The sequence below is a fragment of the Acanthopagrus latus genome, chromosome 3, assembly GCF_904848185.1.
Source record: "Acanthopagrus latus isolate v.2019 chromosome 3, fAcaLat1.1, whole genome shotgun sequence".
Lineage (NCBI taxonomy): Eukaryota > Metazoa > Chordata > Actinopteri > Spariformes > Sparidae > Acanthopagrus > Acanthopagrus latus.
This window is the reverse complement of record NC_051041.1, coordinates 5,857,618-5,884,583: the sequence shown is the minus strand read 5'-3', so window position 1 is coordinate 5,884,583 and position 26,966 is coordinate 5,857,618. Positions and strand designations below refer to the sequence as shown.

The following is a 26,966-nucleotide window of genomic DNA, read 5'->3' as shown; positions in this document are numbered from 1 at the left end:
TAAACGAGGCATTAGCCTTATATTCACCTGTGGTTTCGCGGTGGGACCGATGGCCTGCTCCCACATCTGAACTGGGAAAACAATCCGGTTCATTTCTTGTTGTTCCACAGAATTTATTCAGAGAAAATTACTGACAGCTTTGCACATCACACCTGTCAGTAAGTGACAACCTGGTAAAGTAGATGTCATCGCCAGATGTAAGAGCTGACTGACAGGTAATTATCCGTCCATCCCTAGTCTATTATCTACATATACACACTTATCCTGTGCAGAGTCCCAGAGGGAGGAGGAAGTCTGTCAGAGCTCACAGTGGGTGAGAGGTGGAGTCAAGTTATCAGTCCATTAGTCCAACGAACCTGCATGTCTTTGTATCACAGGAGGAAATCATTGACTCTATTAAGTATGGACGGAGATTTCAGGATCTGAAAAGTGTCATCTTAAACCTGTATTCTTTTTAATTCTCAGCAGGCGGCGACCCCAACGGTTTCAAAAAGAAGTCCAATTGTATGTAAGCTTATGAAAAAGGGACCCTACTTCTTCCTTGTTCCACCCTCTTGTCTAAATATTGTCACTTCTGGCTCCAAAAACAACCAAATCAACAGATTAAATGTTTGTAAAATATGTTGCAACGTTACGGTTACTTTTTTATTGGCTTATAGCTCTGGTTAAGGTGAGGAAAAGATTGTGTTTTGGCATAAAAGGTAGCAGACGTCCCGAGGTCTTACATCCCTTTTCTGTCTCCAAAAACATGGCTGGAAATTGTGCCAGGCTCTCCTTATGACAAATGTCGAAACACAGTCTTGAACTGTGGTCACTGGCTTGGCAGTCTTCGTGCCTGCATTCCCTTTGACTCCTCATATGAGAGCAAGATAAAACCCATCGTGACACGAATGTGATATGACACATTTTGTAGAAATATGGAATACGGCCTGTGACACACACAAATGTGAACATAGTTGTGTTTACACTCAATATTTTTTTTTTGTTGAGCTGCCAAAGAACAGGATAGCGACCACCTTTATACCAAATTTAAGGCTTTAAAACAGTCGTCCCACAAACTGATGGGAGACATCATGATTGATTTACACTCGGAGAAAACTCAGTTAGTTAGTAACTGGTCAAATTAATTCATATCCAAGTGAACTCATTGGTTCACAAACAAACTGAGGCTTCAGGAGTGACAGATCATATGGATATTCTTCAAAGGCAATACATTACATAACTCTTCCAGCCATTTTTTTAGATTACTTTTCTAGAATTTAGTTGTAGAAAGACAATAAGTTAAAGATACATGCTGGATTTGACCAATTAAACTGAACATCAGGATCCATTTGAGTCTTTTCACTGGGATTTGAATGAGCCACTCTGGTCAGTCTGCCTCTAAAACCTTTCTGCAAACATGCTGCAGAAACGTCATCCGTCCTCAGAACTGAATGTGCGCCAAAGAGTCTTTTTCTTTCCTTCCCTTCTGCTTGAATTAGTTCCTGTTTTCTTTTCAGATGGACCAAAGCAATTTGACGTTGTGATAAGAATCTCTATCAGATGCGACGTGTCTGTGTGAGGATGACACGTTTTACTCAGTGTGATGATAAGAAGGGCTGAGATAGCATCACGCTGCACAGTCGGAGTATGTCGGATGCTTTTCAGACACAAGACGAAAGGATTTCCTCCTTCTTCCACTCCGCCGCTCTGTTATGTAATGTGTTCGCATCAGTTATAACTGCAAAGTGTCTGGTGGTTTCTTGATCCAAATGAGTTGTGCTATAAACAAGCCTCGTCCTCATCAATAATTGATTCCCACCGTAAAAACGTTTGTCATCCCTGCTCTTCAGGACCTCCACAGCCTACCAGAACAGTTATGTAACAGCAGGGCGGGTTTATTAACTTTTAAAGGAGGAGGGTAAGACTGGGGCACAGCTTTATAAAGGGGGGGGGGGGGGGGTACATCTGTCAAGTGTTGAATTAGTAAAGATGTAAGAAGCCCTGCGTCTTGACAATAATAATGTATGTCCTAATCATTTTATATTTAACAACTCTAATTTTAACATGAAATAACATCATCTTTGTGGTTGCTTTGCATCTCTTTGTGGTTGTTTTGCATCTCTTTGTGGTTGTTTTGTTTTGCATCTCTTTGTAGTTGTTTTGTTTTGAATCTCTTTGTAGTTGTTTTGTTTTGCATCTCTTTGTAGTTGTTTTGTTTTGAATCACTTTGTGGTTGCTTGCATCTCTTTGCAGTTGTTTTGTTTTGCATCTCTTTGTAGTTTTGTTTTGAATCACTTTGTGGTTGTTTTGCGTCTCTTTGTAGTTGTTTTGTTTTGAATCACTTTGTGGTTGCTTTGCTATGTTGATAAAAGAATTCTGCGGAGGCAAGGATGGGTGGAATGATAGAGCAGTCTTTATTGAAACAGACTTCAGATAGCCTAGCGTCCGAACAGAGTGTGGCCGCACATCTGGTGTTCTCCAATCTAGGGCTGCCCTATCGGAACTCCTACGCCTTCGATCTTAGGAATTCTACCAAATGCCATCCCCCTTTCTTTGGTGTGTGGGCCTTTCTTAAAGTCTATTTTCCATAACCGCCTACTTCTCCCAATTGGTCACTTTGGTGGATTCAAGGTATATCTATCCAATAGGAAAGAAGAGAAGGATGGGTCTGTCTCACATCCTCTATGAAATAACTCTTGTGTGTGTTACTTAACTTTGCTGATGTCAACTAAAGTGGACAGAATGGTCTCTCTATACTTAGATGACAATGTATACCTTGAGTCAGCTCTAAAACTCTGATGTGGGCTCCTTCCTGTAGCTCATCTCTGATGCCCACTACACATCTCTTTGTAGTTGTTTTGTTTTGAATCTCTTTTTAGTTGTTTTGTTTTGAATCACTTTGTGGTTGCTTTGCGTCTCTTTGTGTTTGTTAAGCATAGGTTGTCCATTTTAATGCATTTGTGGTTGTTTTACATGTCTTTGCAGTCGTTGTTTGTGTCTTTTTTGGTGTTCTTGCATGTCTTTGAAGTTGTTCTCTTTTGCTTCTTTGTAGTCCTTGTAGGTTCAGAACCTGGTTGGATTATTTAGTAATCCATCCACAGAACAACAAGCCATCTTCTTCTCACTGTCCGACCCTGTCAGGAGGACTCAGAGGGGGACTGTTCCACTTGTGGCCACGCCTTCAGCTCCACCCCTGTTCAACACGATGCTGACAGGTTTAATGTCACAGACAGGGAGGATGGCGTTCTTTCAGCACGGAGGGGACAATGGTGGACCCCTATCAGGCCCGCTCCAGACCTGCCTGCCCAGACCTCAGCCTTCCTGCCAGGCTCCGGGCCATGACATTTTGATTGAGCACACTGGGTCGGTGGCGGTAACAAGCCACCGCTGAGATGTCGCTGCTGATTTGGGCTTCGTCTGCCAGGCTGTGACTTTGACCCAGCGAGGGGAGGGATAGGAGGGAACTCTTCATCCCAGCCATTACTCTCAGTCTGCTGGCTGGGACGCTGACCTTTGTGCCAGTGTTGGTTTGGAAGTAAATGGCGATTAGTGCTGTTGTGCTGAGCAGGAATGTGACGGTGATGTGCTGGCAGGTGTGAACCGAGCCTGCAGGATGCCGAGCGCCGGATGAGAGGGTTTCAGGCAGGTGTATTATGTAATAAAACATAATGCTGGATTTGTGCTGACTGCAGTGTCTTAAAATAGTGACTATGCACCAAATCTGATCAGAGGCAGCGTGAGGAGGAGACGGAGTGTAGTTTACTATGTGTTTACTGCATGAGGATGGTGAGCCATTCTTTACTTTCTACATCAACCCATAAAAGTTCAGTTCTCCATTATATTTCTCTCAAAGTAGCTGGAAGGTTGGAAATCTTATTTCACTCCGGCCTGGCTGAACATATCAAATATAAAAAATCTCTATTGTCTTGTATCAACTCCTAAGTCCATGATATTGATCTCTGTGTCTGCTCGTCATTTTAAACATTTTATACAAAAATGCAAATTCATACGTTTGGTATCTTTGGGATCTCCACTAGAATTTAACATGAAGTTTAAATGATGATCTGCAGATTATCCAGCTAAAAGAAAGTGAAGTGAGTTGTATTAAAATTGAGAGAAATGTGTGTGATGTCCTTTGTTATATATTGAGCTGTGTAGTGATTACACTTGGATTCTATTGATACAACTGTTTCTAAATTATAAAGAGGTATACAGAACAGGGCAACATGAGCTCTCCTCCCGTCGGTCATCAGCTCCAGATCAGATGTGACTCTGGGTGTTTATTCCTCCAGAAGGTCTCGCTCTGCCCTGGACTCATGGCCCCATATGGAAGAAGCTACATTTTGTTTGTATAAAACAGTAACCTTAAATTCAAATGACAAACTTGAAATTAATGACATTTATCTACTAAAAAAAAACGATAATTTCATCAGACATGGTTGAGACCAAAAGCAGAGCTAAAAAAAAAAAGAGCATATACTTATAATCATCAGGTGGACAGAAACACAACTCCAGATTAGTGATAATGTTGTTTCATAACTGCTTGATGTGGAAATAAGCAACACAACCTCAAGTAAGATTGTGATTATATACCAGTGTTGTGTTAAAGAGCTAAAGAATCACCTGCATTTATTGAACTGACTCTCGTGTATCCTTCCCAAACTTTATACTTTATTACTCCATTATTTAAAAGATTGTTCAGCACGTTTCTGTTTTCTGCTCCGCCGCTGTGACAATCTGATCTTTTTCTCCCTACTTTCTGTCACATTTGATAACCGCTCCTCGCTGCCGTGTGAAGCCTCTGGGCCGTCTGTCAGCTTTACAGTCACCGCCGCCGCTGACTGCTTCAACACTTCGGTCCTGACTCTCAGGGTTTTTTTCGTCCGCAACAGCATCGAGCATCGCGTTCAACCCAAAACAGCGCTGATGTGTTTCCGGGGGCTCACTTGGGTATAAGAGCTACCCCTCAGTCGAGTCCCACATTGATGAATTATACATGCCTCGCATCACACCTCCCACGCTCCAGCTTATGTAATGTCAGCCACGCGTGGAGAATCGTATGCGTATATGAGTGTCTATGTGGATGTATTTATATCCAGACTGGGATTGAGGGAACGGTGACTCATTCCCTTTGCTCTTTATTTTTACCCCACAATCTACCCACCCACCCACCGAGCGCCTATTTCTAAGAAGAAGAAGGAGAAGAAGAAGAAGAAGAGCAGAAACAGTATTAGTTTAGACGTTTCCCAACTGTACAGTGTTGTTATCATATCACCGCATCTTTCTCCGCCCAAACAAAAGACATATTTTAACCAGAGGGCCGTTTAAAATAAATCTAAAAAGTTTAATCAGCCTCTCGTAGGATCATTTTCTCTCATATACACAGATCATCGGGGGGAAACAGTAAAAACCGAAGCGATCTTTTCTTGGAACTTTCTCTTCAAACTTCTCCAGAAACACGAGGAGTTAATCAAAGTATCGATTACAAAACTTCAACCGTCCCAAGCGTCGTTTTTTTTTCTTTTTTTCTTCTCTCGCTAGGCGTCAGAGTGAAAAATATGAAATCCAAAAATCACACAAACCCTCAGCTCAAATAAACCCTCAGCTAAATGGTTTTTTTTATACAATATATCTGAGATCCTTTTCGAAAGTGTAAAATGAGGAGGCCTGCTGCCGGAGCGGGGACGGTGGGAGAGAGTTAAAATAAACCACTTCTGGCAGTTTGAGTCACCGGGCACTCGCTCAGCCAAATAATGTCAGCAGTTAATACAGTTTCAGATGAACAACCCAAAGCTGCTTCTCACAGCAGGTTTAACATCTTCTGATGTGGCTTTCAGAGCGCTGAACCAGTGCGTTGTTTCATATCTTCACATTATGTTGTTGTTTTAATCAGTCTGTAAATCACTTGAAGGTGTAAAATAAAGACTTATTTGATCAATTGTTATGATCATTCCGAACACATCCTCGTACCCAAATGACTGAATAAGCGGATTATCAACATCTCCTGAAACAAGAGGACCGTTCTGTTGTATAGTCACAGTTCGGTCAGGTTTAGGAAAACACTGTGGTTTGGCTCACAGTAACTGTTGCTCCTGTAAAATGAGTCAAAACATTACATACGTGACATCCCTATGTTAGCAGGTTGAAAGAATGCGTCGTTGACTTCTGGTGTCACGCTGGATACAATCTGTTTGACCTGCCCGTCCATCGCCTTCCTCTTGTCCATACGTATTTTTCATTTTTTATGCAACTTCCTCTGATTTCCTCGGTAACCACAGCTGCTAGAGGACGCCGCCTAACATCAAATGTCCATATGGTCCATAAGCTGCTTTCCTTTATGACCTTTATGATCGTCCTTCTGATGAGGACAGGCTCAATACTATGTAGAATTCACCTTTTTCTTTTCAAGAAATCATCACGACTACATGGTTAATTCAGTTTCAGCCTTTAGGCCGACGTGTCCTTAATGTTCAGAGGAAGGAAACTTCAAAACAACTCTGTAAACTTTATCTTCTGAGGAACACTGTGTCATACACCAGCTGCTAATGGACCTCGTGTTGAGATCGTTCAGTCAATGTCATGATTCGTGTCTGTCGGGGTTACAACACTCGAGCAGACGATATTCAAAGGTCTCGTTGTAACCGATCCGTGCGGCCAAACGCCGTTGCATCACATCCTCATCCTCATCATTCAATAATGAGGACAGCTGTTTAGTTAAGGCTCCGGATTATTTCCTGTCGAAGGGCTCGAAAAAACATTTCCACTAAGCCTAATGTGAAATTTTTCTACTTTAGGTGCCACTCCAGCTATTTAGATCAGCTGCAGCGGTGGGAGGGGAGCGAGCAGTGAGAGAGGATTTTAAAAAAGAAAGGTTCAAATGAGTTCAACTTCCTGTTCAGCACTTCTCAAAATGCGACCGACCGTTTCTCTTTATATCCCCCCAAAATACACACCACACACACACACACACACACACACACACACACACACACACCACACACCACACACACACACCACACACACACACACACACACACACACACACACACACACACACACACACACACACACACACTCTGTCGTCGGACGTCCGTGTCATTCACAAAGTTACACTCTGCTACCATATCTTTTTATATGGCTTTTGTAAATTATCATCATTTTTTTCACTCACAAATGTAAAATTAGCTCCAGAACATTTCAGATTTGGTGAAATAATTCTAATATCTGTCATTATGTCATTGAGTTCATCGAGTCATTATGTCCAAAATGCTGTTAATATTCAGGTCTTATTGATAGTGTAATAAAACACAGATCAGAGAATTGGCAAATTAGCAAAATTAAGAGCACAATTTAAAAAATACTCTGTTACAAGTAAAAGTCCCTCTTTCCAAATATGTAAAGTATCATCAAAGTAAAAGTACTCGTTACACATGGAAACGGGTTCTGTCACATTATCGGATCATTATTATTAAGAGTTTTGTTCATTCATGAGTTAAAGTAAAGACAATGTGTTATAATATTACTTTAGTAAAAGTGTCAAAGTCTCAAAGTATTTAATATTATTAATGTACTGAAGTCGCAGAAGCAGTTTTTCTGGTGGTAAATTAAGATAAAGTAAATAAAAATGTCCTATCGGCTCTGATGCAGCATCCAATTTGCAAAGTAACTAGTAACTAAAGTTATTAAATAAATGAAGTGGAGCAAAAAGCAGTGATGGAATGTAACTTTTTAGGTACAATGTTGAGGTACTTGTACTTTACTTGAGTATTTTCCAATTTCTACAGCTTTATGCTTCCACTCCACTACAGTTTGGGGGCAAATACTTTACGTTTTTACTCCACTACATATATTTGACAACTTTAGTTTCTAGTTACTTGGAACATTGCTGCTGCATCAGAACCAATATGGAGTTTTTGAATAATCTATTTTTTAAAGAAAAACAATGATTCCAATAATCAGAAAAATGCTGAATATTAAGTCTGATACTCATTAAACTCATAGTTTACAATACTTAAAAACATGCATAAACAAATATCAAATAATTGAAGATTTTTTTACTAAGGTACTATTTGTCACTTTTATCACAATATCTTGACTTTTACTAAAGTTTGACTTTGTGGTACTTTTGAAAACAATAAAAAGTCCAACATTATCTCCAGCATGTTGTGGAGTGAAAGTAAATACTCAAGTAAATTACAAATACCCCAACATTTTGGTGCAGTACTTGAGTAAATGTACGCATCAAAATGCAAGGATTGAGGATAACTTATAAATACACATATATGTGCGTAATCGATATTTATTCAGGCACCGAGAACAATCAGAGTGCAGAAGTGCTGCAGGTGTGTTTGTGTTTTGTCCACAGGGGGCGTCAGAGAGCCGAGAACTCACTGACAACTGTGTGAGTCTGCTGCAGCTGACTCCAAAACATCATCACACCACAGCATTTAAACCATTTACAGGCTCCAGTTTGTGCCCTGTGTCACCCTAAAACACTTTTCCTCTTCATCCAGAGGACATGTATGATACGTCCGCTTCTTTCAACTCATCTGTCTATCAGAGAGAAAAAAAGGAAACACATAAAAGCCAACACTGCTGCCAGAAGTCGTATCAAGGGAGGAGTGAAACTGTGAGAGCGCCGCCCCGGGGAACGCCTGATTTTGATTTTAATTACATCTAATATACTTAAACTACTTTAACTCCCATGTTTCCAGTCCGCAGCACTCAGACTTGAGTGATTTATTCCCAGTGAAGATTGTAGAAGAAGTGAAAGCAGTTTTTGCTTCGTTTATGAAAAGCCTTGAGGACGAAACTCTGTCTACAGCTACAGCAAGATAAAATATGAAACATGTTGTTGGATTCACAGAATCTTTTGCTTCCATAGGTCCAGTGGTTTTAGGAGACTTTCTGTGTGACTCTGACATTGAGAAGTAACCTAGTTTCACACACACAGGGTTCTCTGGGGAAACACTGTATTTCATATGTCAACAACGCTAACCAGTTTCATTTCCGAAATTGATGTCAGATGACGAACGGGTAGAGGATGAAGAAACCAAAACAAACCAGTTTAACCAAGCAAATCAGTCCAAACAAAACAGACTGAGTCAGGCCGCGAACACAAACAAGACAAACACAGGAACACAGAGGATTATTTAAAGGGTATTTAAAGACATGTAAGAACTGCTGCAGCTAAGGGACTGTTAGCTTTAGCTTAGCCTCAGGTCTGTGCAAAGCTAACAAAACATACACACCTATCAGCACCTCTAAAGTTTGCTAATTAACATGTTACATTTAGTTTTAAAGGTGCAATATTTAAGTATTGGCCACCTGTTGCTCTCATACAACAAGTGCAGCTAAATGTAGCTGCTGTTAGCTCAGTTAGCCTTGCAGCTAGCGCTCTCATTTAGAGGCATGAAGCACTGAGGCAGTGTTGATGTTTATACCGCTAGCACTGCAGCTTTGGACCAGGACGGGCTAGCTAGTTAGCATGCTAACTTACAAAGATATCCCTGCAAATAAGTACACAGATGTCATAATGTATGGTCTATTTCTCCCTGTCTTCAGTCTTTATGCTAAGCTGGGCTAACTGTCTTTTCGCCATAGCTTTATATTCAATAAAGAGACAAGAAAACAAAAGGTGAAACATATTAATATCCAAACCGTCCACTCTTAACATCCATGACAGTTTCAGACTGCCATTGTTTATCTTTGACCTACTTCACTTTCCGTAGTACTTTGAGTTTTACCTCCACCTAAATTGGTTGAGATCTGACTTTTTAAAAATCATCCTGGTCGTCTTTCTGCAAAACCCAAGAATCAAGTTGTAATTTTAATGTGAATCAACCCTGATACATTCACCGGTTTGGATGTGAGGTGAACAGGATTGAATGCAGGCACGACAGATTTACCTCGGAGCACTCAGGGAACAATTAATGGATCAATGCATTGACTGCTGGAGGTTTCCTCAGCACGCTGGTCCCTCTGCCTCAGGCGCTGTACTACTTTGACGCTCCCCAGGGCCCCACTCACAGGGACAATAGAGAGTTATTAAGTGCTGCACGTTACCCATAAATCAGCTGATGTATGAAGTACCAAGGAAGTTGCATCCGGCTCCTCCTCTCCTCTCTGACTAATGCAGCATTTTTCCAAGTGTGTTTCTTTGTTTCCTGCCCTCCTTCTTTTCCAGCGAGGGGTCTAAAAGTAGCAACAATACAGCTGACAGGATTTTTTCCCTCCGTTTCTTTTTTTTTTTTTTCCGTCTCTTTTCCCGCAAATGTTTTCCAGGCATTCAGAGTGCAAACAAGTGGAAAAAGGCACAGCGACTTCAATTTGAACGCTGGGATTAGATCTTTAAGATACCAGAAGTTTGCTGCGTCATTACTCCAGATACACGAGAAAAATGTGTCAGAGATCCTGCAAAATACTTTCAGATCATTTTCTCATGTCCGCTTTGTAGAAAAGAAGTAACTCATGTTTGGTTTTAGACAGCCTTTTTTTTTTTTTTTTTTTACTTTCACTTCAATATTCCTAGAAGTAATCTGCAAAATTTTCTGAAGAATAACTGACTCATGAGTTGTTGCAACATTACAACACCAAACCTTTAGGAAATGGATGAATCGCAACCGAGGAAATGTTCTGTTTTCTTTCGGATTTTAGATTCTTATTCCACACTTTGTCTCATTATGTTGTATTTTGAGTAAAACCTGAAGATATTGAGTCTAACAACTATCAAAATCAGCCTTAAAAAATCCACCATCGGTCATTTGTATATGATATTTTTCAAGGACATCTTGTTCCAGAGCCAGCTGCACCAGCCTGTCCTAAGTTCAGACATTTTTAGATGCTAAGTAGAGTTTTAGACATCACTTAATTAAAAATACTTGTGCCACATGAACTAGTTCATGCACAGAGAGTAATCCTCAGTAAATACAATATTTAGGCCAATAAACAGCCTGATGAACGTGACCGCTCAGCAGCTAACCATGCCAGGTGACAAAGCTACGACGTTAGCTAACACGACAGCCTGCTAACATAGGACGAGTTTAGACTGAAAGCAAAACAGAGAAACATGGAAGACTTTGAATTACATTTTGTTATGCTAATAATGTCGGACTATAGATGACGAGCTAATTACTCCCGCCACCAGGTTTTTCTTCAAGACTCAAGTGTAACATCACAGCAAACTGCACCAACTGACAAAGCTAACGTTAGCATGCTTCGATCCATTTATGCAGAGTAAAATAAGTAAAACACTTGATCAAACTGCTGCTTAATAATGTTGCTAACCGGGAAGATTGAAAATTTTACCATCACAAAACAAATAACGTCAGACCAAGTGACAAGCTAATAGTGTTGGCTAAGTTAGCATTATGTAATATTTCCAACCCTTTTGTATATGAATAAAACAAAGTCATAGCTAAATTTAAAAACAGTTAGCAGTTAAGTTTTATATGACATTTGACAGAGAAATTTATGTTTTTACTGGCAGATGTAATGGCATAGCTAATCGCACCAACTGACAACACATTTGATGTGACAAAATTCAAAATTTTGTTTTATAAGCATGCAAACTGGGAGGACTTTTAAATGACATTTTATCATCGTAAATTAAGCAACATCTGACTAAATGACTAGTTAGATAGCATGGGTCAGAGTAGCATTATCTGACCGGACACTTGTGTAAAATGCTGTTTAATAATGATGCAAATCGGGAAGATTTCTAATTACGTTTTACTATTACAGCACAAATAACGCCACACTGAATGACTCAGATATGTTGGCTAACGCTCAACCACATATTTCTTCTACATTTACGCATTAAACACAGTTAACCTAAATTCCCAAAGGACTGTAGGTTGTGAATTCAACATGTTACTCATCTCTTATCATACAGTTTGTAATGCAGCTGTCAAGATGCACATTACTAATGTCCTTATCAGCGGGAGTGTGTTTTAAGTTCCAGCGGTGCCAGTAAACCATTAATTTAAGATGAGCTAGTAGTTAACTTATAAAGGACTTAATGCACCAATTTGTATTTAGTCAAAGCATCAGAATCTGAAAAACACAACAGAGAACGTGCCCTTTTTGTCCTCTTATGACCCAGTTTTTCACCCCTGCTCATACAGATTTGTAGCTCCAGTGATTTGAAAGAAAATACAGCTGCTCCCTGTAATATTTCTTTTTTACTCCAGCCTGGAAAGGAATTATTGTATTTCATCTCCCTCTCCTCCTCTCACACTGGCAGATATTTACTGTCATAAGAAGACACTCAAAGCGTTTTCCCTTATTAGCGCAGCCCGGCCTTCCCATCAGCAGGGATTTTTCCCCTCTGCGGTAACGTCACTGGAAATGTTGACACAACACCAGGCTTCTCCCGAAAAACACTCTCCTCCTTCTTCAGTACCCAGGATCTCAGTCTGGCCTTCCTTTCGCCTCACATCCTCCTCCGCGGCGCTGTCCAGATGTCGTCAGAGCTCCGGCTCGGTGTCGTACCCCCGGCCTGCAGCTTGTCTCTGCAGCTGAATGGAAACGCTGCAGGACTGTAGTAAATTCACTGGCACCAGGTCTGCGGCGGTGACTCAACGCAGGGCAAGAAAAAAATCCCAGAAGAAGGATGTTGGCTGAGCTTTAAAGAGAGGCTTAAAAAACATTATATATATATATATTTTTTATTTTTTTTCCTCCGGACAGTAAGTGGGTCACATGGGAACTGTGAAAAAAAAGGGGAATTTATTTTTCCCAAAGGCTCATTCTGCAGGGCACGGAGAGCTGGACGGAGCCACCGGAGGTTAAACAAGGCACAGAAAAACGAGGTTTACCTCAGCTACACTTTTCCGAGAAGCGCTGCGTTTAAAGCTGGCGAAGTGATTTTCTCAACAGGGATTAGAGAAGGGGCATAAAATCTTTCACTTAACGACATCTTTCCACTTCTGCTCCGCTGATTAAACATCAAATCCACATACTGTACGACGCTTAGAGTCCGCCTTAGTGGCTTTAGCTTGAGTGGAAGAAGATTTACACATACAAAATCTCCATATGAAAGAGGTCTGAATGTCAGCGTTTTCCTCGCTGCATCAGTTGAAACAAAGCCAGCTGAAGCTCTCCGACTTGCCATCATGAATTCACCGCACAACCTCGATGGCTGACTTGGGAATACCCTCAAATGTTCTCCCTCTAAAGACCAACAATCACGTCTTCTCACTCGAACACATAATACACTCGGTTTATTGATAACCACATCTGGATCCGAGCCCGGCTGCATTCTTTGGGACAGTTTTTTTTTTTTTAATGGTCTGATCTTGCCAGAAGACGCCCGCAGGACCTCGAGAGTTCACGGTTTGACTTCTTTATATGTGTGTGAAGATGACATGAGCACACTGAACACACATGCCTTCTCCACAACACGGACCGATTCAGTTCTCCTGAGAAAAAATTCAGCTGAGGCTTTTTTCCGATTTGAAACACTAGAGCCAGCTATCAGGACTGAGAGTCTGCAGCTCTGCTAGCTGTGCTCGACCATGATAATGCCACCATGCTGATGCTAGCAGGTATAATGTTTACCTTGTTTGCCATCTTTATTTAGCATGTTGCCGTGGTTAACATCTGATAACAAAGTCTGCAACTGAGGCTATCGGGATGTCTCTTCAATGGACCTGATGTTGTTTTTTTGTTTGGATAATAGTCAGGCTAAAGTTGCTAACGCTGTCTTACTCGACAGTAATACCAGATGCTAAGAAATTAACTCCAACGGAAACTCCAACAACATCAGGATTCATCGTCAGGGAACCACGAATGTCTGTGCAAAGTTTCACTTCAGAAAATTCCGTCAGTGTTGAGATATTTCAGTCCGACACTTTTAAGAATGTATTTTATAGAAGCTGAAATAATAATGTGACTGACTTGTCTTGGTATAAAAGATGTAAAGCAGCACTGCAGATCCAAACTTTTCTCTTCTGGGCTGCTTTATTTGAAACTGGAGCCGAGCTGAAATAACCGTCCGGGGAGCGAGCTGGTCTTTAAATTGATCAGTCTGCTGACAGACGCGGCAGCAGGGAAGGCCCACGGCTTCTATTTCTGCCTCCTGCACCAGAGGCTGATTCGATGGACTGTCAGATGGCACGTGAATGGCGCTTTGAGACGGCGTTCAAGAGCTGAAGAAGTACTCAGCGCCGTACCCTTCAACACAAAGAGACAGCTCTTGTGTCGGGGATGCCTGGTGTTGTTATTGTATGGCTCAGTAAGGCAGGAGAGCCTCTCTGACCTTGGATTGAACGAGCGGCGCTGATTGCTCACACAAAGTAATGAAAACTGACTAACACTGTTGCCACTCAGCCAATGATAACATGTACATTGTGCCGCGCAGCTGGCTGAGAGCTGACATCACATCTCTGTGACGGACAGCCATGAATAACGGGATTGTTTCTGTGCAGGCGGTGAGATTTTGCGAATGTTTAATTTCTTGATCAAACAAAGCTGGAGTGGACCATCAGAGCGGAGATGTTTCCCCTTCAGGTGACGGTAAAACATCCCTCAGGAGCTTTACGCTTTACGGACACCAGAGAGAGGCCGCCTCGTTAATCGTGACTGTAAATCAACCAGCGGAGTTATGTGGCCGGAGAATGTCCTGTTGCCTCGGCAGGGCATGTGTGTGTTGTGTTTATGTGTGTGTGTGTGTGTGTCTATGGGTGGTGGTTGGGTTGGGTGGGGGTGGAGTCCTCGTGTTGCCAAGGCAACAGCCTCAGTTATGTAACATCATATGGTGCGGTGTAAACAAAAAGCATCCAGCAATGTGTGCAGAGCCTTTCTATCAGCGCCGTGGAGGACACGCGGAAACAGAGCAGTTAAATTTAAACTGCGGTCGGAGGCTCTCTGGAGGTTTTTTGCTGCATTGATGATAAAACAAAAACAAAAAAAACAAAAACACACTTTACGGATACAAATTACACCGAGAGCGCCGGACATTATCGCCTCATAATTTACCTTTTACAACCATGTGCACTGCCTCTAATTGAAAGCCCTGAAATATGGTTTGTTAAAGGAGCGAAGCTGCTGTCAGCGCTGCGCTCTGCGATCCTGTAATGGTGTTTAAATGGAAAACTGTCCCGTGTGATATGTGTATAAGGTAGAGCTTATCTACACTGGACAGCCGGGGTGCCACAGCCATTGTACTGTATTTATACAGGGGGCGGTTCACGGCCGGCTCCTTGTATATCTGCAGCAATAGGAAGTGTACAGAGAAAACAAAAAGGATAAAAAGGACGCCACCCTATAAATACTTCAGCAACATCAGTCTTTATCCAAACGCTTCACTGGGTGCCAAGAGAAATAGGACACTCAGGCGTTCCCCCATGAATACCGTCTTTCTTTAGAAGTGCAATAAATATCTATTTTAGATACGAGAGGAAACAAAGATTTAAGAGACCCCCCCCCCACCAAACAGTTATCGTCGAGCGAAGGACACAAACAGAAACATAAGAGGCTATTGTTCTGGAGGACAGCTCTGCTGGGCAGCTGTGCTTATTTTCTGTTACCACTCCGGGATATTAATAGCCCCGCCGCCATTCACCATCACTGCTGTGGGGGCAGCTGAGGAAGTCCCCTGTCTTTGATACGACTGAATCGAGATTATGTTGCTGTGCTGACAAAGGCTGACACGGAGGAGTTTGGGGATGTCGAAGCGACTTTTCCGTGCAGATCTGTTATCTGTTCATCAAGTCAATTATGGTTAATTAAAACAGCCAAAAATCAGAGATCATGAACTTTAATATTTCTCGTCCTCCCACCATCAGATTCTCCCCCGACATTGACCTTTTCAAGAGTCGTGTTAACACACACTTTAACTCATCAGTTCCTTTTCCTTTCCTTGTGTTTGTCCCTTTTCTTGGGGTATATTTTCTTTTCCTCTTCGTGCCGTCAAGCACTTTGGATTTTTGGGTTTTATAAAATGACAACATGAGACACCGGCTGAATCCAGATCCTCCACCCTGCGATCTCACCGAGGCCTCGTGGGCTCAGTCATACGTACCGTGACGCGTTTACTGTCATCATGTCAACTCTGCGAGTGTGTGACAGACTGCAAGAATAAAATGAATCTGCTTCCCTCTGTGACCTTTACTTCTACATGTTTCTGTATCGTGATGTGGTTGCATTTGAATATTTCTGGTTTACACGATTCAAGTAACTTTTCAAGAGAGTAATGTTTCACACATTCATAATAAACTCTACAACATGAAGTCTGGATCGCAATGAATCATGGTAGGTTCATTGAAGTCCACTCCTCGAGAAGATGCTCCGGAAGTCTGCAGAAAGTCCACTTGAGAGTCCTTGTGAACTGGATATATTGTCTGTTTGGACAGCCGTCGAGAGTCCGCTGGACAGTCTGGACATTTGGATGTAATCACAGCCTGACCTGACTCTTCAGATAAGAAGAAACTATCCTTGAATAGGGAATAAAATGGAGGGAACCACATGTAGAGCAACAGAGGAGGGATCCAGCATCATGCAACTGATGTACAAAGATGACAGAAACAACAGCAGTAACAATAAATGATGGAGAAACGATGACATGTTAGGAAAATAGACTCAACAGACAAAAAAGCAGCATCGGGCTCTAATAAAATCATCACTAAAGAGTTTGGAGGATGAAAATGCATTAAGCTAACAAGCATTCTACCAAATGTTATTCCAACATTAACTATCATCATGTTTGGGTTCAATTCAGATACATTACGATACCTGTTCAGATACATCCAAGTCTGCCGAAGCCTGAGATGCTTACGTAACGTTAGCCTCTCCGTCCTGCTCTTCATTTGGTTTTGGGAAAGTTTACACTCCAGATAAACTCCGGCCAAATTAATGTTTGGGTTACATTCGCCAAACTCTTCCTTCGGGCATTATTTGTCATCCTATAAACCTTCTCTCCCATGACACAAAGACATTCGATAATACGATGGGGCAAAATCTGAAATTGTGGCTCCTTCATATCCTCGTCTCCTGGGATCCTTACTAGTCGGTGAGGATGTCGTAGCTTTAGCCTCGGACCGTTAGCCCTAGTTAAGTAGTATCCATGTGGATATTTAAAATCATTTTAGATGCATTATATATTAAAAAACAAATCAGATGCAAACATTAGATAAAGTCAGCTGGCGACAGAAGTTGAATTAATTGATTTTGAGTGACTGCGTTAGCTTACAGTAGCTAGCTGCTGCTAACACACTGAGAAGCCTGTTTCTGTTTATTTCAGTGTCAAACCAAAGACAAATTGTTTTGAAAGTCTTCCACAAATTTCAGTGTATTTATATTTCTCAATATGCAAAGTGCACCTCAGCATCAACAAAACTAAACCCCCAAACTTTACGTCAAATCGAAACAACGCCAGAAGAAAAATGAACTTTGGATGCATTATGTGTTCCTATACCTGTGGGTGAAACATGACGCACATGCAAACCCATTAAAGGTGACATTTTTGTATTATCGAGCTGGGTTGCCACACACACTGGGCTCCTCTCACTTGTCATTTCTTTGGTTTGAACATTGTTGGACTGATGTAAGAACACAACACAACTCACCAGCCGATGTTTTAATGCAGAATTCTGTTCTGAAATAACGTCAAAATCCTGCAAGATAACATCAACAGTCAACTAAGTCTGGAAGGATGAGCAGCAAAGGACGGGGGCCACTGCTGAGAGGGAGTGATGTGACAACCTCTCAGCAGGTTTTATGTGTGTGCGTATGTAATCGTACGTGTGAATGTTGGGAAAAATCAGACTGGTGAGGACAGAAATGACCAGCGCCGAAGTCTGTTCCCTGCCAAGAGAGAAATTACTCAGAGAGTAAGTCCCATCGCAGACCTCATTACTCCAAATCGTCTCACAGCCGGAGTAATATTGCATTTCTGCTGAACCTTGAAGGCCCAGATGGATCTCGTCCAGCTCCAGCCACTAAAAAGAAATCCAGATTTGATCGGCACTCGTATTGACTTTGGCTGACTGGATGGCAGCTGAGGGCTCAATTAATAAACAATTGTTCTGCTCTTGGCATCACGTTAGCTCAAAACCAAACAAGCTGTCTTCTCAGGAAAAATGTGGTTGTGTAAAAAAACAGGTTTCTCACACACACACACACACACACACACACACACACACACACACACACACACACACTCCCCTCCCCCTCTTGTTCATCTGCTGCTGCCAAACCAAAAAACATCTCAATTTTTCTGTGGGCGTACAGACGGCAGAGAATGCAACGACACAAAAAAGAAAAGTGTGTCTCATTCTCAAAAATAAAAATAAAAATGAGAAGCATCTGTGACCAAAAAGTTGCTAATTGTGTGGATGCTAATTGTCAAAAAAGCCGCGTCGCATTTGAAAAACTGAGTCACTTTTTCTGCACGCACCGAGTCATCCACACCCCTCATTAGTCTCCTGACACGATAATAAATCCCCCGCGCGGACGCAGAGACGCCGTGATCGACGTGAAAAGACAACACCTCGTTCCTATTTCTTGCAGGAGAGAAGAGAAGAGAGAGAGAGAGAGAAAAAAAGTTCCACTATTCAAATGTGCCATTTTAAGTTGTTGCAGTTGAAACAGGTGAGTCATAAAGCTCCGACTGAGCCAGGAGTCCCACTCTGCAGTCTGCAGGAAGCCTGTGATGCGATGGTGGGCGGCTGTCACACAATCACTTATTAATGGGGGAGATTTGCCTTCACTGCAGCAAAGTTTTTTTTCTCTTTTTTTTTTAGGTGAGAAACTGCAGCGACTTGATTCAGAAAACTAAGGAAACTGTTCTCGCTGCTGTTCGGTATTTTTTTTTTAAGTAGCATCAGATTCAAACGAACCAGATTCTCTCTCGCCTGTGATGCACGTGTACGTTCTCCATCAACCACCGCTGCTAATAGATTCTCCCTGCGGTTGCTAGGTAAAGGCTTTTCAGTTTATTTTATGCATTTATCTACCAAGAGCTATTTCTGGCCATGAGGCAGAAAATAGCGTGACCTTTTATGTCGGGTGATGTGTCACAGCTCGACCATCGCAGGATAAAAATAAACATCACGGTGTCTTGGCAGCAGACGCACCGGTGCACCCAGACAACACGTTTTCTTCCTGCTGCAAACGGCATGAAGATACTGATCGTTTTTAAAAACACCAGCCTATCCTTGCTGCTATAAATCAAGTCATCTTGCTTTACAGTTGAGCGAGTGGGCTGTAAGGATATGGGTTGGCCTCGTTTCGTGGTATTTTCACATGTTTTTTTTGGGGGGGGGAAAGGTGAGACTGAGCGGGAAGTTAAATTTCCCCTTCATGCTTCTGCTGCTGCTGCTGTGTTTCTCTCCACCAGCATTTAACAGCTTCAACTGCTCGGTAAAGTCAGAAGCTGCTGTGGAAAGTATGAGTTAGTGCAGGGGAAACACAAGTGTGTGAATTCGTAAAGGTCATTTGAAAACAAGTTGACTCTGTGTTTGCACTCACAGAGAGCCGGAGCAAAATATAAACAACAGTGTTAAACTGTGTCGTCCTTTAGAGCCAGCGCGTTCGTTCAATTTATTCAGTCATGAAGACAGAGAGATCAGCTAACTGTCGAGATATTGCCTCACTGGGGAACATTAGCATTAGACACCCTGCTGGAAAAACCAGCATAGACCAGCATGATTTCCACGCTGGTCTGTGCTGGTTAGTGCTGGTTTGGTTTAGCTGGTGGACCAGCATCATGAAGCTGGTCCACCAGCAAGGTCCCATTAATTCTGCTGGTCTACCAGCACAGTCTTGCTGGTGAAGTTGCTGATGAAGCTGGTCACCAGCATCACATGCTGCCATGCTGGGCAGGGAACACCTGTGCCTGAATCCTGCTCAATCAGCATCTTGATTTGCCACACCTGTCAGGTGGACGGCTTGTCTTATTAGATTTTAATAAATGTGGCTCCAGATCTGTAAGAAGTAATTATTTGTGCACATAGAAAAGAAAACCATTATAAAATTGTTTACTTCGATTTGTGGGGGAAATGGGAGCAAAAAACAGAGTGTTGCATCTATATTTTTGTATATTTTGTGCAGTATTTACAGTTTGTTTCGGGTTTCCTCAAATGACCCCAAAAAGTTTGAAGCTCATGTTCAATAAACTTGGTGTACTGTGACGACCTCACTGACTCTGTGTCCTGTACTGGCCTGTACAGCCAACTTCACTCCTCCTCATGCTCTGCAATATGAAATAAGTTGTTGACACATACCAGCACCAAAACACAACATATGCTGGTTTTTCCAGCAGTGTAGCCTGTTTTGAAGTTTGTGGCAACCCTCAGAAATCTCATCTGTCTTCTGCTCTCTAAAAGGGTGTAAAAGTAAGTTTAAATTTAGGCTAATATCATTTTATTCAAAAAGGGAAGACATAAAATGTTTCTGGTTTGTACAGCTAGCTCCTTTAGCATCCTACTAGCTTGTTGAGTGAGCAGCAAGACTTTGCTAACTGTTTTCTAGCTAACTGGGCTAAAGACAAATCATAAAAAATATTTCTAACACTGTTTAGCATCTAAAATGGCAGCTCGAAACACTTCTCTGTCTGATTTTAGGCAGCTCACTGTGTACCAGTTGGTTCTAGTTCTGGCTAAAATGACATTAGCTAGCAGACTTTATCTATAGATGTTTGTTGGCTAGCTCATTAAACGAGCCAGGGGGGCAGATATATTTTTATAAACTATCAGCTAACATTCAACCTTAGCCTAACTGGGAAACATTAGCATTAGATAGCCTGTTTTGAATTTTGTGGCAACCCGCAGAAAACTAATCAGTGTCTTCTGCTCTCAAAAATCATGTAAATGTAAGTTTTCGCAAAAAAAAAAAAAAAAAAGGAAAAAAATGTTTTTGATTTGGACAGCTAGCTCCTTTAGCCTTAGCCTCCTACTACCTGAGTCAGCAGTGAGACAGTTGCTTTGCTAACTGTCAGCTTCAGCTTCCTGACTGGCCTAAAAACAGACCATATTATGTTAGCAGTTGTAGGCTACTGAAAATTATGGGCAACTCTTTTAATCATCTAAATCGCAGCTCCTAACACTTCTGTGTCAGTTGTTCCCTGTTTACTGGGTAGCCATTTATTTCAACAAGCCAGGGGGACAGACACAATGTGTGAGTCAGATATGAGCTACCTGTTGACTTAAGTCTGATTGGGGAAACATTAGCATTAGCTATCTTGTGTTGTTATGTGGCAACCCTCAGAAAACTCTTCAGTGTCTTCTGCTGTCCAAAAGGATGTGAAGTAAGTTTAATTTGTTGTTATTTCAAAAAGGGAAGACATAAAATGTTTCTGCCTCAGACAGCTAACTGCTTTAGCCTCCTGCTAGTAGAGTCAGCCGTGAGCTGGTTGCTTTGCTAACTGTCAGCTAGCTAACTGGGTTAAAGATAGATCATGTTATATTTGCAGTCATACTGAAATGTATGTTTCATACTTTTAAGCATCTAAAATGGCAGCTCTTAACACTTTCTTTGTATGATAACAAGCTGTTTACTGTGTACCAGTTAGCCAGTTTACCTCATTATAGCTAAAATGACGTTAGCTAGCAGATTTTTAAACTGATATTTGTTTGCTAGATTGCCAACAAGCCGGGAGGTAGACATATTATGTGCTAGTTCTTCAGGACATGAAGATATTGGTCATAAATGTAATGTAATTTACTATGTTTGTGTTTTTGACTGGTTTGTGGTTGTCAGTTAATGCTAACAACTGAGGCTGGAAGGCAAAGAAGTTTAATGTTTAAAGTTATGTATGTTAAAAGTGCAGCTGGTTTAAGCACAGGTACTAAAACTACGGCTTCATTTGGATTTAAACTCTTATATTGCCATGAATGCCACTTTTGATTCTTGGCGTTTTCTAATTTTTTTCTTTATCTGGCAGCACTATATCAATCAGTTAGATCTTTGTGTATGTGTACACAGATTGATGCCTTTATTTTAGCTGTTCTCGGGAATAAATAAGGTCTCCAGAACACTGTTTTAAGCTAGAAAGGTGGCAGGGTCCGCCACATATAAACACAGTAAAATAGTATGAAACCGTCTTGTCCTTTAAGGTCAGTTTATTCATAAAAAGAGCTTGTTTATTTAATTTGTTAAGGCATAATAATGTATTTCTCCTCAGATTAACATGTGTAATGTTGCACCTTTAAGTTGTTTATTTTAATGCAGCAGTAATGGACGACTTCCTTCATTACGGGTGATCTGAGCGGCTGTTTGGCACCAATGGAGGCCACAGTTCATCCATGTTCTTTTATTAACCACCGCGGTGCACACGGGCCCGCTGCTGTGTCCCTGCTGCGGGTCTGTGCATGGGAAAGCCCGGTCGGTAGTGGCGGAGGGGCACAACGTGACCTGACAACAAGGAACCTCCGGGAAAACCGTCAGTCTCAAACTATGTGCAGAGGAGAGGGCGGGCGGGGGTCCGCCAGGGGGGAGGCGCGACACACGACACGACGTGCAACTCGACTGAGAGGGAGTCTCAGCACGGTCCGACGGCGGGAGGAGGAGGTGGAGGTGCAGCAGTGCGAGCGCAGATCGACAAAGGGGTTGAACGTGTTGCTCCGGTGTCAGGACGAGGATCGCCGCCCGTCGGGATCCCCCCGCGGCCCGGAGAGGAGACCCCGTGGCTGAGAGGCGGAGACGGGACCCCCGTTGACGTCAGAGGGCCTGTCTGTTTCCTGCAATAGAAAGTGAGAGAGAAGGTGAAGGGAGAAAACACGGAGCCGGACCCCCTCCTCTTTACACCGAAAGGTGTGTAACAACCCTGCACCTGTGAGGATCCACCGCCCCGCTGCGACTGCCGCCCGGTTCGCCCTCCTGTGTGCTTCCTGTCGCGTGGAGCCGCGGCTGTCTCACTGTGGTCCGGGTCGCTGTCGGCGGCTGCAGCCGGGGAGACTCGGACATGCTCCCGTCGCGGTGTCGTCCGGTTTAAACACGCCGCGAAGTTTGCCGCTCCAGCGTGGACGCAGGTGAGCGGGGGCCATTGTTGTGTGTGTTGTTTGTTGTGTTTGGCGCAGTGTTTCTCGTGCAGCGGTGCCGTGAACGCAACCTGAGCTCCCCTCTGCTCCTCCTCGCGCCGCTCTTTGTTGCTCTTTTTTTTTTTTTTTTTTTTTTTTTTTTTTTTTTTTTAGGAGGTGAAGCCGGGGTGTTATTCATGTCACCTCCCGGGTGCTCATGTGTGCTCACCCTCTGTGCTTATGGTTGTGGTTGAACGTGCAGCGGGGCTGAAGGCTCGGAGGTTTGAAGGGTTTTTGTTGGAGAAGGAGGAGGAGGAGGAGGGGAAGCGTCCCGTTGGAGCGCTGTTGCGGAGACAGTGAGGGGTTTTCCCTGGCTCCTCCCTCGCTCACAGGGCGTTCACGTGTTGCAACAGGCTCAAAATACGCTATCATTGTTTTTGCTGACTTCATTGCATGCGGGTAAATCAGAACCAACCTGGTGTTCTGGCCCACGGACTGCGCGGTGTCACCTTCCTCCTGCAGCGCAGATACAAATACAAGCAGCATCACTTTATTTATTTATTTATTATCTCACACTCTCAGATCTCATATTTTACTGGTTGATTATGTCACACACTCTCAGGCGCCGTCAGTGCGTGACTGTGCGTGCTTGATCCTCAGGTGTGAGGTGGAAAAAAAAGAAAATCATCCCTCATTAGTCACCTGCAGGTCGCATTCCAGCCTGACAGGGTGAGGACATTGCGTTACAGCATCGACTTGAATCACCGGTATCAGGGTGTTTCCTCACATATCTGCACACACACACACGCACGCACGCACGCGCAGGCACGCAGACAGACTGTGAGACACGCCAGAGGAAATGTGCACATCTCCTTCCTCCTCCTTCCCCTCCTCATCCTCCTCTTCATGGTCCTCGTCCGCGACGTCGAAGCGAAACAGCAGTGATCGTCCAGGTGAGCTGCCTCTCTTCGTGTTTCTGTGGATGTTTTCACGCGACCCGGTGGTGCAGGCAGCCAGGCAGGCAGGCACGATGCAGGTCTGGTACCGAAATCCACCGTGAGATGATGTCATTGCTCTAGCGCCACATGTGCCAACTGTATAGAGGAGGGGGAGGGAAAAAAAACAGCCCATCATCCAGTTGTAGTAAGTGTTATGTAATACTGGTGAGGAAGGGGGGCTGAACAAAGGCTGGTTCCTGAAGCCGAGCTGCTCCCCCTGCATCCAGGGTTAGAGGTGTTGTGGGGACATGTTGGGGGGGATGATGCAAGGGCGAGAAAGCTGAGAATTAAAAGATATGTATGCGTGATTTTTTTTGTTTTGTTTTGGTTTGGTTTTTTTGTGTTTCGGCACTTGAACTCCCACCACCACAATTTGCATGACACCCGTGCTGAAGCGTCTGTGTTTCGTTCTCTGAAAAGGGCATCAGATCAAATGTTTCCACTGTGAAGGAGGCTCCTGATCGAACTTCTCTGATAGTATGTGTGGCTCGGGGTCGCCCAGCTGCCCCCCCACGAGTCTTCATCACACACACACACACACACACACATGCACACACACTGGACCTCACTGTTGGCATCACCCGTCACAGGGGCTGACATGTCAATCAGCATCCGATCCTCCACCTCCTCTCTCCTCTGCCTGCCTTTTTTTTGTTTTGTTTTGAGATCAGAGTGGCAGATCGCAGCTGCTGCAGAGGTTACATTGATATGTGGAGAACATAATCACACCTCCTCCCACTGACAGGATCCGGAGCTGCACTGCACACCGTCAACCGAGCAGCTCCGAGCACCTGTTTGAGAAGAGGAACTTGATCGGCGCCTCCCTCCTGGACCCCCACGCAACTCTGCAGCTTATTGATCCGTGTGAGCTCTCACGTCCAGCCGATCCTGACTCGGTGTGTTGGTTTTTTTTTTCCTGCAGATGTACCCAGACTGTAACTCAAGAGTCGACTCATCTCCAGGTCCAGCGCCAGAACCCACTTCCCCCAAGATGCACCTGTGAGCCGAGGCGGAAAGATGCCGCGGACCAAGCAGAACAACCCGAAGAACTTAAAAGGTAAGACCACTCGTCTGCTCTTCGCTCTCCGTCTGACGTCTTGCATTTCCTGTCAGCTGGCGGGTTTGTTGATTTGGACGCCAGTGCAAAGAGGAACTGCTCAGTTGTCTCTTCGGACCACAAAGCAATTAGATCACTGCGTATTGTTGGCAGGAGATGTGTTGTTTGGCTTAAAATAGTGTGATTATTTCACTCCTACGTGTCCTGAAACACGAAGAGACTTTGGATGAGAGCAGGTGGTTTTCTGTCTTTGTCACGGAAGTGGGCGATTTCTCCTAAAAATGATGATCTCATAATATTACAGAATGGACTCTCTTTTTATTTTTATGTATTTTCATGGTAATATTATAAAATACTGAAGAAAACTTCACCCCTTTTCACCACAGGCAGTTCAGGTGCTGGTTCAGAGCCAGTTTCTTCTCTGGAACCAGTTCTTGGCGTTTCATCAGCCAGAGAAATGGATCCGAGCAGCACCAAAAGAGGCTGTTGATCTAGAGCAAAGAACCACTTACATGAGGGGCTGGGGGAGAAGTTATTGTGACCAAGGGCGAACTCAAACCACTTACGACCTCCATTTTTAAAAACCAGAGCTAGTGTAGCATGGTCTGACTCATCCACGGGAGGATGAATAAAAGATTGGATATGTTGTCACTAATCGAACCAACAGTGGTCCGAGGACCGGTTGTGTTTGGATGCCAGTGTAGGAATGCAAAGCCAGAAGCATCCATGTAGTCCAGCACAGTTGTTCGTAGCAATGCTGGGTAATTGGAGACATATACAGGGACTGAATGATGAGACTCGCATGCCCGTGGAAAAACAAACCGGTTCTTTAAATGTTCCCATCACTTGGTCCACTTTGGCCAAAAAGGGGAATAATGTCTTTTGAAACAGGACCAGTGAAAACCACGTCTCTCTAAATCTTGTGATTTTGAGTTTTTCATGTTATCTGTGTTTTAAGGATGGAGATGAAAATGTTTAGATGCTCAGAGAAATGCCTCGTCATGAGCTGTGGACAGGGTTGTTGTTTTTTGTTTTTTTTCGCTTGTTAAAAGATTTTGGAGATTCACAGTTTTCACAGCACGGCGATGTGACCTCTGGTGTCCTCTGCTTGAGACGGAGAAATCAGTTTCCTCACCATTTTACACTCGCCTCGCTGTACATCTGACCTTTTTTCCAGTTTAACCAAGCTGTTTCCACATCAGTCGCTCTCTTTGTTGCCAGATTGGAGCATGTTTAAGTGCATAAATACAGTAAGACTTCGACCGTCTCCCTGATTAAATGCTGAAGGCTTTACGTTTAAGAAGCAGAAGAAGATTAACAGAGCACAGAGTGGTCTGACGATTGATTAGATTTGATGAAGATTTGGTGGAGACGCTCCTCGTTGCTACTGCTTTTGGATGTTTGAGCTCCACCGAGCAGAATGACGTGCAGTAGGTTCAGAGTGCGACACTAGAAGGCTTTTATTACCTGAAGTTTCTCTCAACTTAAATCTGAATTCAACAAGATTACCTGTGCGATGGTCTGCCTACACTGCCACGAGTGTGAAAGCCTCCATGAAGCTTGTGGTCCAATATGAAACACTTTGTTGTGAAGAAGGAGACGTTTGCACATTATTTGTGTATTCAGGAGTGTTTGTTCGGATGCTGGGTGTTCCTGTAAACGCTTGACGTCTAATGTGATGTTTTGAGGGTGTCAAAAGTGGATTTGGTATAACTTGAAACTGTAACTGCGCCAGAAATAAACATTTGTCTGGTTCCGTAGAAGTCAGAGCAGCGGAGAAGTGATGTGAACTTATTATAACGGAAGTCATCTGTCGAGTGATTATTTTGATTTATATCAGCTCAGCCTGATTGAGGTTTACGTACGTGCAGGTGACACATCGTGAAAAGACGACACTATCTGCAGTCATAGTGTCCAGTAGGTTTTCTACTTCACATTAACAGCACAAACTCTGTCTGGAAAAAACTCTAA

General features: G+C 43.1%; 2 protein-coding genes and 1 long non-coding RNA gene across 6 annotated transcripts in view; 2 read left to right on the top strand and 1 right to left on the bottom strand.

The window, feature by feature from the left end:
- Window positions 1-2,879: 2,879 nt before the first annotated feature.
- LOC119016971 lies at window positions 2,880-3,658 on the top strand. Its single transcript, XR_005074310.1, has 2 exons — window positions 2,880-2,921; window positions 3,035-3,658. It is a non-coding gene; the product is annotated as an uncharacterized LOC119016971 (long non-coding RNA).
- Window positions 3,659-20,179: 16,521 nt separating this feature from the next.
- hivep1 (HIVEP zinc finger 1) overlaps window positions 20,180-26,966 on the top strand; it is a 60,729-nt gene continuing 53,942 nt past the window's right edge. Inside the window, exons 1-2 of one of the 4 annotated variants that reach the window (XM_037093473.1) lie at window positions 20,180-20,318; window positions 24,861-24,995. In XM_037093473.1, coding sequence (XP_036949368.1) covers window positions 24,956-24,995 — 40 coding nt within the window. In that variant the 5' untranslated portion in view covers window positions 20,180-20,318; window positions 24,861-24,955. Of the gene's footprint in view, window positions 20,319-20,888; window positions 21,230-22,817; window positions 22,953-23,786; window positions 23,894-24,860; window positions 24,996-26,966 lie in introns of those variants that run through there. The other 3 variants (XM_037093472.1, XM_037093470.1, XM_037093471.1) reach the window with 3 other exon arrangements.
- LOC119017066 (wiskott-Aldrich syndrome protein homolog) lies at window positions 22,026-22,922 on the bottom strand. The gene is made up of 2 exons (XM_037093477.1): window positions 22,754-22,922; window positions 22,026-22,661 (listed from the first exon to the last, which is right to left on the bottom strand). Exons 1-2 carry the CDS (start codon window positions 22,885-22,887, stop codon window positions 22,463-22,465), a joined length of 333 nt encoding a protein of 110 aa, XP_036949372.1. The 5' UTR covers window positions 22,888-22,922; the 3' UTR covers window positions 22,026-22,462.